The sequence below is a fragment of the Polypterus senegalus genome, chromosome 11 (assembly GCF_016835505.1).
Source record: "Polypterus senegalus isolate Bchr_013 chromosome 11, ASM1683550v1, whole genome shotgun sequence".
In the NCBI taxonomy this organism is placed as follows: domain Eukaryota; kingdom Metazoa; phylum Chordata; class Cladistia; order Polypteriformes; family Polypteridae; genus Polypterus; species Polypterus senegalus.
In genome coordinates this window covers 51,118,018-51,135,840 of record NC_053164.1, presented here as the reverse complement: position 1 = coordinate 51,135,840, position 17,823 = coordinate 51,118,018, and the positions used below count along the sequence as shown (strand labels likewise).

The window sequence follows — 17,823 nt, the reverse complement described above, 5'->3', positions numbered from 1 at the left end:
TTTTTTTGTTGTCAAAAATTCTGCAAGTAAAAACGTATTACTACACCACAAAACAAAAACTAATCTGTCAAGTTGTGTTTTTTTAATTATATTTATATAAACAGTTATAAAAAAAACTTTATTTTCCTCCTGAGCAACACCGGGTATTTCAGCTAGTAATAAATAATAACTAAATAAATTGCATAAAGCTAGAGAGTTTACAATAAGACATCATGTACAAATAGTAAATAATAACTACATATCTAGAGAGAGTTATAGTTAGGGAGTTTGCATCATGTAGAAATAATAATAACTAAATAAATAGCATATACTTAAGAGAGTTTAGGGCATCATGTAATTCTACACAATGCCTTTCAAAAATATTCAAACCCTTCACTTTTTCACATTTTATTATGTTGGAGCCTTGAGCTGAAATCTTTTAACTTCATTGTCCCATTCATTAAACAACACTCCGATACCCCACAAGGACAATGCTAAAACAGGATTTTAGGAATTCTTGCAAATATATCAAAAATGGAATTGACACAAGTATTAAGACCCTTTGCTGAGTGCTTATTTGAAGCCCCACTGGCAGCGATTCCAGCCTGGAGTCGTCTTGGGTCTGATCCACCTGGATTTAGGGATTTTCTTCTCCGCAGATCCTCTCAAGCTGTGTCATATTTGATGGAGACCATTGGTGGACAGCTGTGTTCAGTTGAGTTTAAGTCTGGGCTCTGGCTGAGCACCTCAAAGACATTTCCCCCCAAGTGGTCCCTAAGCCACTCTTGTGTTGCCTTTGCTTTGTGCTTAGGCTCATTGTCCTGTTGGAAGGTGAACCTTCGGCCCAGTCTGAGGTCCAGGTCTCCTTTAAGGAAATCTCTGCATTTTAATCTCTGTTCAGCCTTCCCTCAACCCCGATTCGTCTTCCAGTCTGTGCCACTGGAAAAAAAACCCACAACATGAGGAGGCCACCATCAAGCTTCACCACTGGAACAGTACTGCACAGGTAAAGAGCAGGGCCTGGTGTCCTCCAGAAATGATGCTTAGAATTTGGAATTAAACAGTTCAATTCTGGTTTCATCAGAGCAGAGAAGTCTTTTTTTTCTCAATGCCTTAGAATTCCTTAAGAGATTTTTTGTGCACGCTCCATGTGGGCTTTTCATGTGTCGTCTGTACTGTGCCATTAAGCCCAGATTAGGTTCTCTCACGTGCACACAGGTTCTCTGGAGCTCAGCCATATTGACCATCAGGTTCTCGGTCAGCTCTCTTAGCAGGGCCCTTTGCCCCCAATTGCTAAATTTAACCAGACGACCAGCTCTAGGAAGAGTCTTGGTTGTTCTAAGCTTCTTCCAGTTAAGAATTATGGAATCCTCCATTGCTCTTGGTAACCTTCCCTATGTGTCTAAGCTCTGCAGACAGGTCCTTCGACCTTGTGACTATGGTTTCTGCTCTGATACACGTCGTCACCTGCAGGACCTCCCATAGACACGTGTGTGTCTTTCGTAATCACAGGTGGACTGCAAACTTCTCAGTGATGATCAGTAGAAAGGGATGCACTTGAGTGAAACTTCAAATGTCACAGCAAAAGGTCTGAATACTTGTGTCAACGTGAGATTTAAGTGTTTTATTTTTCATAAATTTGCACAAATTCCTAAAATATTTTTTTGCCTTGTCATTCTGGGGTATTGTGTTGTTTGATGGAGGCAGAAATAAGTTTAAATGATTTAAAATTAGACTGCAGTGTAACATGTAAAAAGTGAAGGGGTCTGAATTAGGACTTTAAAAACTCAACTTGATGTCCTTTAGAAGAATTACTTTGGTAGGCCTGGTGAGCTTTGTTGGCCTGAATGGCCTGTTCTCATCTAGATTCCTCTCATGCTCTAAATCCTCTCTGAAGGCACAGCACAGCAAAGTGCAATGTTTGTTTTTAATTCATTTTGTGCAACACTGATAATAAAAATCAAAACTAAAAGTGAAACTGCTAACTGTTCACTACAACTCAATCGCATATCCCTTTATGTCAGTGTCTGCACCTCATATGCTCTTAGCGACTTCGTCGACACGTCTCTCACACGTCTCACGCACAACGTCCACTCTCGGTCTGCTCTACAAGACTGCTGCTGCCCTCTAGTGTCAACATTAATTTCACTTTTTGGTGAACAGAAAGATTTACTGGCCTGTTTGATTTTATCTGGTAACATATGTTATAAGGTAAGCAGAGAAATAAAAATAATAATAATAATAATAATTAAAATATAGGAAAAGAATAGAAGGTGTGGGCATGAGCAGGCTCTCTGATGGCTTTGAACCCGTGATCTTGAATTGAGTTTGATAAAGTTATTATGTTTGGAGACGGAAAATACAAACTGATGTCAGAAGTATCAGTTTCTCTTTTTTATAAAATTGTAATCATTTACCAACAATAAAATATAGGAAGTGAAAGAGAAGTCATTGGAAATTTGCAGAGAAGCCACTAGGAACTACACTGTTATCATGCTAAATCGGGGGTGTTGAACTCCAGTCCTGGTGGGCCGCAGATTTTCATTCTAGCCCTTTTCCTAATCACTGCTAAATAACTCCTTTTCACTTCATTTTGATAGCCTTGTTTTTAAGGATTCAGTCCTCTTGATTTGATTTTTTTTCTTCATTAAATGGCAGCCAAACAGAAACGAGATGTGAAACGAGCCAACAGATGACCAGCTAAGTTGGAAGGTCAAACTCCAGCCAATTTCACCAGTTTCTTTATTTAATTTAATTCTTTATCTTAATTAAAGCCATTATTGAATATCATCACTTGTTGCTGCTCTCATTCTGACACAGCAGACTGTTGATTTTCTGTTTTTTCAAGATGGTTTGGTGACCTGAGCAGACCAACATGACTGAGACCTTCACCTTTCTTTATTTTCAGGTTAGCTGGTCAAGTGACGGCTTGTTTTGTGTCTCATTATTGTTTGGCTGCTCATTAAGGGAAAAGAAACAACTAAACCAGGGGCGTCGAACTGCAGGTCTGGTGGGCCGCAGGTTTTCATTCTAACCCTTTTCCTAATCGGTGACCAGTTTTCACTGCTAATTAACTCCTTTTCCCTTCATTTTGATAGCCATGTTTTTAAGGATTCGGGCCTCTGAATTGATTCCTTTCTTCATTAAATGACAACCAAACAAAAATGAGACGTGAAACGAGTCGACAGATGACCAGCTAAATTGGGGCTTCAAAATCCAACCAACTTCACTCCAAGCAGGTCCTTAATGAGAAGCTAATTCTTGCTGTTAATTAAACCTGTTACTTAATTCCATGGCTTGTTTCTGCCCTCATTCTGCCACAGCAGACATTTCTAAAACTGTTGCTTTTCTGTTTTTTCCTAAGAACACCATCAAAATGCTTGGGTGACCGGAGAGTTCAACTTTACCGAGACCTTCACTTTTCTTTATTTTCAGGTGAGCTGGTCAAGTGACGGCTTGTTTTGTGTCTCGTTATTGTTTGGCTGCTAATTAAGGAAACAGAAACAACAAAGAGGCCTGAGTCAAGTTAATTAAAATTAAGGCAAAAGAAGTTAATTAGCAGCAAAAATGGCTCACTAATGAAGATGATGATTAAAATGAAAACCTGCTGCCACTGTGGTTCAACACGCATGTGTTAAATACACACTTATATACACGTGTCTCACACTCGACCTCACACAACTGAAGGAAACAAGTGAGACAATAATAACTTGAAGGATCCTTCATCACATTCTTACCACTAAATGTACAAATTCTACAATATACGTGAAAACTGACAGCTCCTGGAGGTTTATTTTAGTCATGATGGGAGACGGGGTCTCGGACACACTCAGAACGTAAAATTGCAAGTGTCTCATTGAGTCTTTACATTTTACTGGTAGGGTGTAGCAGATTTCACAGTTGAATTGTACAAAGAAGACAAGACTACAAAGTACCAAGTAGGCGTGCAATGTAAGATAATTTACAAAAGTGCATGATAAGTCGCATGGGAAATTAACACATAGCATCACCTCACAAATGTTCAAACAGAGTATGGAAATAAAACAAAATACAGAAGGGTGAGGCAGAAATTCAACACAGCAATTGAAAAGTGCTATCTGAGCATTAACAACGCCGAACTGCCCCAGATGTGGGGGGCCGCTAGTGCCTTTCACGTGGACTTTCCTCCCACATCCACAAAGACAGGCAGGTCAGAGTAGCGGGCAGCTCCAAACTGGGCCCATATCAGTGTGTGAGTGGACCTTGTGATGGGCTGGAGTCCCAGGATAAGCTCTCGAACCCCTGCTTCCCTCACGTGCGTCTGACAATGAAAGAATGTAAAACAATTCATGGTAAGCCATGGTAGGAGTTCCTGAGATACTGCAGTTTGTTTTCATCTGCATGGCACTTAACAGACAGCAAGTGTAGTCAAGTCAAGTGAGGGGTGACGCTCATCTGTACGTATCTTCATCCTCACTCTGTGCCACACGACAGACAATATTTTGCTTGTAAAGTGTCATTCAGAGTGACAACACTCTGGTGGCAGAGCACTTCTATTAAGCTAGAGATTGATCAAAGCAATTAATCCGTATTTCAAGACTCTTTAGCATAACATCTGAACCCCATTGAGATTATTTTCTTAGGTGGTAACCAACATTATCCACATCCAACGAACAGGGAACAGTCAATGAAGTTTTATTCGGGAGGACGATATTATAGTTTACTCCTGTGGGAAAACCCATGACATAATGTATCTCCGGCCAAACCAACTACAGATTCTCGAAGAATTAGATGTTAAGTCATCAGACATTATTTTTCTTCTAAAAACACCAAGTAAATCACTTGCTGGCTTTATCAGCTCAACAATATTTTCTCTTATCAGGAGATTAGACTTAACCTTCATCTCCCAGAGCGTTATTTCTCATTTCTGGTTTTAAGGAAACTATCTGCAGATTTTCACTTTTTTTTTTTTTTTTTAAATTAAAATCAAAGTCCGATATCTGCTCCTACACTCTTCCAAATATTGAATTCCATTACATCATACCTTTGCTTAGGAATTTGTAGTAAATTTTGGCAAAAAAAAACAAAAAAAAAACTGGAATGATCCAGTATTGGAAGAAGTTGACTCAAAGAATGTATGGATGGATGTTGCCAACTGTACATTTGGATTTCAATACATCATTGGGCCTTTTTAATGCCCATCAAGTTTATTTTTCTCCCCTACAACTCCCTCTCATTTTCACAAGCCAACACCCACGCTAAGAACGTGTTTCCATTAACTCCTATACTTGCTGTGTACAAAATCAATTGTAAAAGCTATTTGGGAACAAACCATAGGCACATCCTCACAAAGAGTTGCCCATATAAGTTACTTCTTGTTTTATTTTTCTAATCAGGTTAATACTTTCAAAAGCTCAGATTAAAAACATGAAAGAAAGCAAAGCTCAATGAGCAAGATGGACTAATGTGACACTCTCCATGAAGCATGAACTTGAGTAACTCGCATCAAAGGTTTCAGTCAAACACTTTCATATCAACAACAAAAGTGAGGTAGATGATCTTCTGGACACTAGCGTCTCACAGAATAGCATCCTATACCTTTACATGGACACTCTTCAATAGGATTTACTTGGCAAAGGAAACCAATACCACACAAACTGCACACATGGACAGAGACGAACCACACTGATAAGCACAGTCACGTAAGAAAGCAAGAGGACATCTCAAACCTTCTTAATCAATTCAGCAGCATCAGGTGTAAAGTAGACACCAATCACAGGCAGAGCACCAGACTCGCACACAATGGGCCAACATCAATTAACCTGAAGAGCTTATCTTTGGGGGTGCAGATCAGTGTCTTCTTCTTCTTTTGGTTGCTCACATTTAGGGGTCACCACAGCAGATCTATCCCTGTCTTTTACATAATTTTCTGGCACCCTGACTGCCTACAGTACATGTCCTCCCTCACCACATCCACTTTGGCCTTCCTCTTTTGGTCTTGCCTGGCAGTTCCATACTTCACATTCTTTTCCTGATACAACTCTTATCTCTCCTCAGTCTAGCCTCTCTCACATGGTCACCAAACTGTCACACCTGTGTTGTCCTCTTCAATATTTGTAATCCTTTTTACCATCATTACTCCGAGTGAAAATTGTAGCATCTTCAACTCCATCACTTCCAGCTCATGCCTTTTGGTCAGTGCCACAATCTCCAAACCATGCAAAATAGCTGCTGTCACTACTGTCTTGTAGACCTTGCAGGTAACTCTTCTATCACAAATCGCTCCTGACACTCTTCTCCACCTCCCTGCCACACTCTCCTTTAAGGGTGTGAATCAGAGTACCAGGAGGAAAAGCCACACTGAGAACATGACAGTCAACACTCAATGAGCAGCTGCGAGATTGAGGGAAGTAACGCTTGTGCAGGAATCATAAAATTGTTGAATTTTATGTCTATTTTGCATTTTCTCTTTTTGCCTCAAGACAAAGCACAAGCTTAACACTTTGGACTTTCAGAAAAGTCTAAGGATGTTGCTTTAGTTCAGCAGGTCATGGAGTTTCAATATCAAAAAGTTACATTTTTTTATCTTTAATGTGGACTTTTGGAATCACTTATTTTTTAATCCGGGGTGACTTGAAGTCACTTAAATTTGAATGACACCTTCTGACCAAAGTCGCCACATATGGCACTTAAGACAGGTGAAATCAGAATGTTAAGTTATATAGCAATTTAAATCTCTTTACGAACCTGCCGGTCAGAAACAAGCCAACTGATGGCTGGCTAGGCCTGTACCAGAGATCACCTTTGATCATAAGCTGATCATGTGATGGCTAGGAGTTCATGGGTTCAAATCTTAGGAAGGATATTATTGTACCAGGACAAACATTAACAAACACAGCAATAGTAGCAGATCTACAACTACAGTAACAAACCTGACCAAGAATCTAATAAACTATAAATGATAAATGGTGGCAGGACCCCCATGACTTTCATGCATGAGGAGTGCAGTTGCAGACAATCCAAAATGTCTCACATCCATTTAAAAGAGCTACACAGCTTAGCAAGAGTGTGTGAGCGAGTGTGTCCAGCAGGGGACTTTTAGCCTCTCCATGGTCAGTTTCTGTGCAAGATGTGTTCAGGCTCTCTGTGATCATGTGCGGCACAATATGTGCGCAGAAAATGGATGGGTATAATGCAAGTTACCTTGCACTCTTAGAATTATTTCTGGCACTGCGTTTAAAAAGCTTAATTTCATTGTGGCTGTGTATTAACTATGTTGCCCATCGTTATAGCATGTTGAAAGCATTTGTACAGTAAAATAGTTGATATGGTCATATAAAAGGTCATTAATGTAAATTCTAAGTGATATGTTGCTCAAAACACAAGCTCTATTTGATTGAAATCATGCACACACTAAGAATGTAGTAAATATAAAGATGCAGGCAGTCGCCCACCTGCTTAATTCAATTCAGGATGGCAGGGTTTCTATCTGAGCAACACTGGGCAGGAGGAAGAAACAACCCTGGGAAGAGCACCAGGTCACAGCAAAACACAAAAGACACACAAGTTCACACTAAGGCCAACTTAAAGTAGTGTCACCCATACATCTTTGGAGTATGGAAGAAAACCCCCAGAGGCAGAGGGACAATGCGGAAACCCAGCACAGTTTGCTTATGTGCTTCTTAAACTACAAACATAACATGCGGATTACAAACTACACCTTCAGCCTAAGCAGTTTTGAATTGATTCTTCCCTCACCCCAACATCGCAACAGAAAGCAGTGTCCACTAATCAGCTGCTGGATTAAAGATACAATTTCAAGAAGTAATGTCTGTTTTGTCCAGCTGTCAGATCACCTTATACAATTCGTCTTTTACCTGGTGGCCAACTCAGCTGTAGAATTTGGCTCGTGGATAGCTTTGAGGTTTACGTCTAAATAACAGGAAATTCCAAACCACTACCTTAATAACGGTCATATACAGGACTGCATAATGGGGGGGTGTATGGGGGCATTAACGGAACATATCATATGTCCTGGACTGTTAAGGATTAGCATTGATGCTGCTTGTATTTTATTTACATGGTAACAAAAAATATAAGTCAATATAGGCACAAAATACAAAAAAACAACTCTTTACATAAAGAAAAATAAAATTAGTTTAAGTGCTTATAATAACCAAGTCCATAATCAGTGAGATTTAACTGATAATCAAAAATAATACCTTTTTCAATTTACAGTATTTAAATTACCAGTATTTTCTTTCACGAAAAAAGATTAAACAATGTCTTCTTGAAAACTTGCATTAATTGTCCCTTATATGTAAACAGTCTGTTATGCATAAAACAAATACTAAAAATAAGAGGAAAGAAATCTAACACTTCAGTATTCGTCAAGTGTGTCTGCTCTCAGGATAGACAGTCCCCGTTCCTTTAAAGCCTGCAGCTTTAGTTTCTCGGCCTCCTGCTTTGCCTGCTGTTCCACTCGCTGTTCTTCCAAAATTTCCTCTATGGAAACTTGCTGCAAAGGCGTATCAATTTCCTTTTCCAGATCCTAAAAATGCAAAAAAGGCTGAAGTCAGGCATCCTGCTCATTTTTCTGTTCAATCAAAACATCAATCAAAATAAAAGATGTATAAATGAACCTACCCTTCCATTTTTAATAAAACTGTTTTATTCACTTATTATCAGTCTAATCTCGAAACATTAAGAGCAAAACAGGGATTAAGTCTACCCTCATACTGAGCCAATTCACTAGTCTGTCACCAATTAACCCAACATATTAGGTTATGGAGGAGTTACCTGGAGTACCAAGAAGTGGGGTGGGTGGACATTTCACACAACTCAAACAAAAGGAGAATGTGCAAAGACCATAAGATCAAACCAGTATTTAAACCTGGGTCTCTGGTACAGCAGCAATGTACCACTGGGAACTGTTTAAATTCACAGACGTAACAACTTGTGAGCCTAAGAGCTCGCCACTTAAAAAAAAAAAAAAAACACAACCTCTGTCAACCAAACTAGGATATCAGTGTGGAGAAGCATGAACATAAAATAAATATTAAATACTAATCAGCCAAAATATTAAAACCATCTGCCAAATATGTCCCCCATGTGCCATCAAAACAGCTCTGACCCACTGAGGCACCTCTGAAGGTGTCTTGTGGTATCTGGCATCAGCAGATCATTTAAGAACTGTAATTGGACTTGCTTTCCCAGCACAACCTGCAGATGTTCGATCGGATTGAGATCTGGGGAATTTAGAGGCTAAGACAAAACCTTGAACTCTTTGTTTTGGAATGGTTTGAGGAACATGACAATCTGTATGGTGTGGTGGGGCACATTATCCTACTGAAGGCTATGGGAATACAATGGCCATGATGAGGTGTACATGGTCGACAACAATGTTTAGGTAGATAGAATGCCAGGACCCAAGTTTTCCCAGAAGAACATTGATGTCAGCAGGACACTGCCTCCATCAACTTGCCTTCTTCCCATAGTACATGCTGCTGCCATCTCTTCCCCAGGTAAACAATGCACATGCACCCAGCCATCGACATGATCTAAAAGAAAACATGATTCACAGGCCAAACCACCTTCTATCATTGCTCAATGTTCTAGTTGCTCACATACCCATTGTCGGCACTTTCAGTGGTGGAGAGGTGCCAGCATGAGCACTGACTGGTCTGCGGCTCTGCAACCCCACACATACAATCTGTCACGGCCAGCATTACATTTTCTGCAATTTCTACTACAGTAGCTCTTCTGTGGGGATCAGACCCTGCTTATCAATCAGCCTTAAAATTGGCAGCTAAAATTGGTCAGGTGTGAGTGAGTGTTCTCCCCCTGATGGATTACCACCTCAATCCAAGGTTTGTTCCTGCCTTAGTCTAAGGCTTTGAGGATGGGCTTAGGCACCATGACACTGAACTAGTTTAAGGGAGTTTGATAATAGCAGGTGCTATGGAATTAGACACCATCACTTACATTATGTGCATACCCCAGATACTCATTAGTGAACAGTAGGACCATATGACCACTAGATAAAGAGCCTCCTTCTACTGAGACGTCTCCTATTTATAACCATTTCTGAACAGAACAGCCAGCCAGCCACACATGCTTGCCACCTTCCACCATAATGGTAGCACTCTATCCAGACCAGCTGTGTCAGGAAGTGTCTCCAGCAAAACATGTTTTTATCAGCATCCACTTTTGTATAAATCCTGACTGGAAATGCCACTCAGGCATTTCACTTCTTAAACCCAGCCATGGTGGTTCTGCCCAATGACCTCTCCCATTATGGATCAGTAAATTACTTATTTGCTTTGGTACTAGAATAAATGTGTACTGACAGGTTTCCTGTTTTGCACATTTGTGTTCATGCAAACTGATCCTTTACATTTAGAGAGAACGTTTTGTCAAAGAGCCTTTTAAATTGCAACAAAATTATGAAATACAAGAAGGCAAAACAGAAAAAGAAATAATGCAGAATGTCTTTAAATATGCAACAATACAATATGTGGGAGGGGATAAAAAGACCGGGATGATGAGGGATTAGACACATTCTAAACAGAACATCTGCCTGATATCTGAAAATAAATTAAAGTTGATTACGTAAGCGAAAATCCCATTCTCAGTCACACTTAATCCACACTTAAACAGGAACTAACCCTGGATAGGGTGACAGTCCAACACAGGTTCTATAACGCAGAAAACCATACTTAGATGGGACTAGTACTGAATTGCCAATTAGCATATTCTTTATAATAAGGGAGGAAAAACAGGAGAGTAGGGAAACTCTGCACAAACAGTAACTGGGGTGGGATTCAAACTCAGGATTCTGGACCCATAAAGCAGAGTCACCAGCCGCAAGACATTCCTGACAACAGATGAGCCATTGCTAAAGAAGGCCCATTAACAGTACATTTCCAGGTAAACCTCAACTTTAAAAACCAACCAGGTTGCTTAGCCTTGATAAAAATGCACTATGAAGTGCTTAAAAGTTTAAGTCACAGCTGGATAATATCTTGCTCCCCCCACAAATCCAATCTAAATTTTTATGTTTGAAGCAGTTCTGTTATTACATGTGTACTCTGAAAGAGGAGGTGCTGCTCAATGGTTTCATATTTTAAGGCTTTACAGTCAAAGACAGTGTAGGAGCAGCATCGTCAACTTTTTAACTCTGGCTACAGTGCTTATTTCTTGCATTCAAATAGTAGTGCAGCCTTGACTGATCACTCTGTATTGGGAAGCTAGTATCATCTATGCTCAAGGGCAAGATAAGAGTGTGTGAATGTGTTGACAAGACTTCTTTCTCTCTTAGACAGTAGCAGCAAATATTCAAATGGCAATAAAACAAAACAGAGCACACTGACATTGTTTCTTGTTTATCAGCAAATTGGTGAGCAAAAAGGATCATATAAATTAATTAGATAGCTCCAGATACAGTAAAAGGAAAACTGGGGGAAATAATAAAACTTACTATTTCTCCAAGTAGAACTACATTTTCCCCTCGAACAATAAATATTCCACGAGGGATGTCACCATACTTCTTTCCAACATGAATGCGTTCTACTGTCTGGTGCAAAACTAAATTAGCTGAATAAAGAAGAAAGTTAAACCCAGAAATCAATAATAGTACATAATATGCAAATACACATACAGCTTAACTAATACAGGGTTCATTACTGTTCCTCAAAAAAAAAAAAAACAGAAAAATCAGCAAAGCAACAAGTTAAAATATTTAACTATTAGTTTTTCAAAAACTTACTACATACATACTTAACAAATCTCCAAGTATAATGCTTTATGCATATATTAAACAGCTCTTTCCACATAAACTCACAGTTTTACATTAAAGTAATTGTAGTAACATATCATGAAAGATACCTTAACAAATTGATAAATTAAAGGTTTCAATTTCAGTGCAGAAATTGATAAATTACATCTGCTGATTGGTAAAAAAAGAATTTTAAACAACTCAAAAGTATCCCAGGCAAAAAGTGTGCATAATTCCCTAAAAGTATACTTTTGGAAACCTCTCCTTGAGTGTATCTTTTCAGGCACTATACGCTGCCTCTCTCTGATAGGGCAAACATAAAATGCCCTCTTCTTTCATTAGAACAGAAGACATTTGACAAGTGAAGGAAGAATGTTCAGTCCAGCAAGCTCCTTTGGTTAGTGAATTGCCAAGTTGTCCCAGTATCTCATCCAGATACTTCTTAAAGGTTGTCAAAGTCTCTCCTCCATCTACTTAAATTAGTATTTTATTGCCGATTCCCATAACTTTATGCATTGAGAAGTGATTCCTGGCTTCAGTCTTAACCAAACTTACCCTTGAGCGTGCGATTCTTCTTGACTTCTCTTTTCCATCATCTATACTGTATCATTCTGCTTGTTTTATTTTTCTTTCTTGTGTCAATGAAAGTAAGAGGGCCATTGAAGAAAATGTAAAGTTTAGATTTAACAGAATTCTCAAATTTCAATGCTTTATTTCTGTTTAAACTGTATTCCTAGGCTTCTTGACGAGGAATAATTTGTTACTGAAATCAAACTCTTTTTTTTTTTGTTAAACTCTACAGTAAAAATACCATAAAAATATTAAAAGCTTTTGATTAGGGTGAGCATTACGCTACTTTTGGTTCTATGTTCTTCTATGGAAGACTGCCGTGAAGTCAGAGTAAAAGACAACACATAAGCCGTATTGGTACTTTTATCAAAACCTTTCCACTAATTAGATAAAGTTCAATTCAAATGGCCAGAAACAGAGAAGAGCAGACAACAGCAATGAAATGTTATTTGTGCCCAAGACATATACACAAAATGCCCCTCATTATTTTATTACAGAAATACAAATTTCCATATTCTCATACTTTATTAATCCATTCCAGGGAGGAGAGGCTGTGGCCTATTTTAGGCAGCACACAGGGCACAAGGCAGAAAACAATTAAAATCTGTCCATTAACCTAATAGAATTATCTCAGGGATGTGGAATGAAAACTGGAGTATCGAGAGAAGGGAAACAAAACAAGCAAACTCCACACAACAGTGACTGTGCATGACTCAAACCCAGGATGTATGATCCATGAGGTAGACAGTTCATTTTTTTTAAATACTTCATGAATTTCTCATAAAAACTGGAAATTTCCTCAGAATTAACAGCACTCAATTGGAGAGGGTGGACAGTATCCACAACACAGTGGGCCTGACCTGGTCCTAGTACATTGACACCCTTGTGAAGGAAGCACGACAATGTCTTTACCACCTCAGACAACTCTGGGATTTTAAGCTACCTTCCCAGATACTAAAGGATTTTTATAAATCCACCATAAACTGTATCCTGATGGGAAGTATTAGCGTCTAGTATGAAAACAGCACACAGCAGGAATGCATTACAGGAATATGCGCTCTGTAACTATAATGGCATATATACCAAGTGATGTTGTACCAGAACAAAGGAAATTATCAGAGACGCCAGCCCTCCTAACAATGGCCTATTCTCTGAGCTATCTATAGTCAGGAAAATAGTACAGCTGCCTGAAGACCAGTTGAGACAGACAGAGGAGGAACTTCTTTCTACACTACAGCCGCATCCTAAATGAGGATGGCACCTAAAGCTACATGATGCCTCATAGTTAATTCTACTATATTAAGTTATTGTATACTTTTACAATAGAAATATAATGCTGTCATTGTACATAGTAAATGCCCAACTCTATAAATATCAATAATCTTCAAAGGCACAGTGTTAAGAGATTGGCAACTAAGCATTTCACTACATACTGTACTATGTATAATTGCAGGTGACAAATAAAATTTGATTCAATATGATGAGGAGTTCACAACTGAAAATTTCCACTTCTTTGGTAAGGGAAGGGATTGAGAAAAATTAACATAAACAAAACACACACACTCCATTAATCATTCATGTGTACATTGCCTTTTCAGGTCCAAGACAAACTCCTCTAATGCACCATCAAAGCATTTATTAAAAACATCCCAGTTATGAGCATTTGATGCTGTGATCGTCGCAGAGTCAATGGAGGCTCTGATCGGGGCTCTCGAAAGACTGAGTGAGGAGTCAAGAGTGTCTGGGCTTGTGAGTGTCCAGGATAAAAACCAAGATCCAGGCCTTTAAACTCCTCTTGGGCACAGCCATCAGCAGTGTGTCTGTTTGCGGAGAGAGTTTCGACCTTGTCAAGAGGTTTACTTACCTCGGCAGTGGCATTCATGTCTCTGGTGACTCTCCCTATGAACTCAGTAGACGAATTGGGAGAGCAAGTGGTATATGGCGCTCCTGATATCTATGCAAAATGACAAAGGTCCAAGTACTTAGATTCCTGGTGTTTCCTGACTTGCTATATGGTTGCGAGACATGGCCGCTATCCAGCGACCTGAGACAAAGGCTGGACTCCTTCAGTACTGTGTCTCTTTGGAGAACCCTTGGGTACTGCTGGTTTGACTTTGTGTCAAATGAGCGATTGCTCATGGAGTCCCTAATAAGGCACATTAGCTACATTGTGAGGGAGTATCAGTTAAGGCACTACGGCCATGTGGCAGGAGTCCGGAGGGTAATCCAACTCACAGGACCCTCCCTCAAGTGGCTGGACCAGGCCAAGGGGTCGCCCACGTAACACCTGGCTGCGGCTGATTGAGGGTCATTTCCAGAGGGTGGGACTGGACTGTGTGTCTGCCAACCAGGATCCTGAGCGGTTTTGTTGTTTAGTGGGTGCAGCAACGCGCTGTACCACAGCATAAGCCACAACCTGACCTGTCCGGATTTTTATTAATCCTGTATTTAGCAGTGCATTATAAATATTGTACCTGGGAAAGCAAATGTTGACTTTCTTAAAAACTGAAGCTAGAGAGTTGCGTTTTGCTGTCAGGGTACTTACATACCGAATTGATCGATGCTTCTCAAGAACCCAATCAATGTTCTTCCATCTCTCAGCAGGACAAGATGTTTTTCTAAAGATAAAGAGGGAAATGTTACATATAGAAGTATTTCTTTCATTTTCAATATACATGGCTCTTGAGTTTCAACACAACTCATCTCTTATATGCTGTCACATACATGTTCCAAATTATATTTTGCACACAAATAAGGACATTACAAAGTAAAGAAGGTTTACCATATTAAGAAAATAATTATGGCCGATATGGACAAAAATCTACTATTCATTTTCATTAAATATTAAATATCTTGCTTTAGATATTTTTCATAGTATAATCAGCAGTAAATAAATAACATTTATTTATAAAGCACACTTTCATACAAATGAAGTAGCTCAAAGTGCTTTACAGGATGAAGAAAGAGAAAAAGGAAAATATAAAAAATAAAAACTTAGGCAATACTAATTAACACAGAAGAAAAGTAAGGTCCGATATATAAATATTACAGTCTGATAAATAGTGGAACTATATTGAATATTGGTCAGACACTTTCACAGCACTCCATACACAAGCAAAGACTACTATCCATCCACAAAAACTCAAATGTGCTCCATCTCTGTAACAGCTTCATAATAAAACTCGCAGCATTAATACATTAGACTAGCAGCACAATATGAGCCACAGTCTGCACAGTGTTTCAATCACTGCGTACATTTTTCATACACTACACATAAGGAAAATATTATTCAGAAAGAGGACATACACTGAAAGGTTTTCATTGCATTAACTAGATGCAAAAAAAACAGCTTGTTCTTTATACACGATTGGGGCCGACATTGAGGATTTGGGAAGTGTGTGTCACAGGGCAATGCTGAAAAAATAAGTAGCCACCTCAAGTGACGACAGACCCCCGTCACACACACACAACTTAACTTCAGTGAATCACGGAGCACGGTCACTTTAAAGACCCACACAAATCACTCCAGAGAAGTCATCCTTCCTAGTAGTGCCAGAATCTTTTTCTAATAAGAAGTATCAGCAATAATAAAGAAAAAATTCCAGAAGTGTAGAGTTTTTCTTATGTATCATGTAACCATTGCAGGTACAAATGTACTATCAAACGGACAGAAGCAGTTAGCAAATAATCTGCTTATCAAAGGATGTAAAACATTATGGACGTTCTGTGTATGTTTAAACCAGCCTTGTCTCCATTTGTTTGCTTTATTTCTTTTCTGTCTCTTAATGGATGCAACTGAGATGGGATTTTTTTTGTCTTGTGTAAATATGACTTAATAAAAACACTAACCAAAAAACATGATTTTCAGCTGCATTAAACATATTCTTTTTGTTCTAATGTATTATAATTAGGGTATAGCACACGGAGTTTTTCAGTCAAAGTGTGCTTTATAAACAAATTTAAACAGAATTAAAATTTTATTTCAGAGCACATCACAGGAGCTGCGCGCGCTGCCTTGTTACTAATTCGGTTATATTGTTATTTATTATTGTATATATTGATTTTTATGGTTTATTGTCTTTGATGCTCTTCTTCTAATACACAGTCTTGGAATTTAGCAACTGTGCATTTCACTACATATTGCACTGTATGTATAATTGCATGTACCAAATCAAATTCGATCATTAATATGATACATAAACATATGCCCAGCCATAGAGAATCAAGTACTGTAAATGAATAAATCATCATTATTTGAACTAAATGTAGCTCAGCTTAACCGCTTCAGAAACTTCTTTACTAGCCCATATATTACAGGACAGTCATAGGCTTTAAAAATCAGTAAAACCAATAAACAAGTATTGAAAAAGGTGGACTAAAAAAAGTTTTTTCGAACTACACGAACATCTGTTCAAAATAATTTCAGGTTTCATGCTACAGCAGTAAATAAACTAATAATAAGTCCGTCTTTTGGCTAAGCAAAACGTTTTATTTACTCACGTTGAACGAATTAGAATTTTAAAAGCTCTTTGAAATGAACATGAATGTAAAATACTGGAATCTACAGACATTCTCTCTCCGCGTCTTTTTATCAGAAATACAAGAGAGAATTGAAGAAGTACATAATTTAAAATTATTTGCGACATCAATTACAACTGTGCCACTAAACGAATTTTATGGGTCTTACTTGTGCACTTCATATAATAAATAAAAATGCTACACCATTTTTGTAACATGTAATTGTGTAATAATCAAAAATATTTAGATTTTTTTCTAATTTCTTCATTAGTGTTCTGAAGTTCAGCCTGCGTATATTTTTTTTTTCTACCCCCCCCACAAAAATCAGTTCTAGCCACGAACAACCTTGAACAGCTGTGTAACTTACTGTCGATATCCTCAATGAGACTGGCCGTGCCTGGCATGTAATTCATTTTGTAAAATAACTAAATAAAATAAATATATAAACAAAAACTTCAGCTCTTTTTTTTTACTGCAAAAACTCGTCTGATGCTTTAAACGCTTCCAATTCCCTTCGCTTGCCGGCGTTTCAGGCCATAAACACTCTCTTTAATAAAGAAATACAGCCGCTCTCTTCTCAGGAAGTGTTACCAGCCGGGCTGATAGAGCGTCACACGCTCTAAATAACCAAACTCCAGTCCGTCCGCTAAAACTGTCCGGAGAGATAAAATATCACTGTTGTATGAAGTTGGGATTTTCTTTTTCTTTAAAAATTAGTTATGCGAAAGCAATATATATGATTAAATGTTCTGCAATTTGAAGGGTTACGTAAGTTTAGCACAGTTTCAGACTTTCAAAGTTAGACACTTATGGAAAAACATACACTGTTTGAGTAATGTTTTAAAAGCCACCCAATAAGACTTGGTAAATATAATCGTTTATCATTAAGTGGTATTTTAAAAACAAACGTGGCATTGCGTGTTATACATGACGTATATAAAATACGCGTGAAATATGAATTATAAGATCCATTTACATAATCGCATGACATGCGCACAAAC

At 38.5% G+C, this 17,823-nt stretch overlaps 1 protein-coding gene across 1 annotated transcript; it reads right to left on the bottom strand.

The window, feature by feature from the left end:
• Window positions 1-7,932: 7,932 nt before the first annotated feature.
• On the bottom strand, window positions 7,933-17,439 carry lsm1 (LSM1, U6 small nuclear RNA associated). Its single transcript, XM_039768598.1, has 4 exons — window positions 17,190-17,439; window positions 14,854-14,922; window positions 11,438-11,553; window positions 7,933-8,509 (listed from the first exon to the last, which is right to left on the bottom strand). The coding sequence occupies exons 1-4, from the start codon at window positions 17,233-17,235 to the stop codon at window positions 8,339-8,341; spliced, it is 402 nt and encodes a 133-aa protein (XP_039624532.1). The 5' UTR covers window positions 17,236-17,439; the 3' UTR covers window positions 7,933-8,338.
• Window positions 17,440-17,823: the final 384 nt, after the last annotated feature.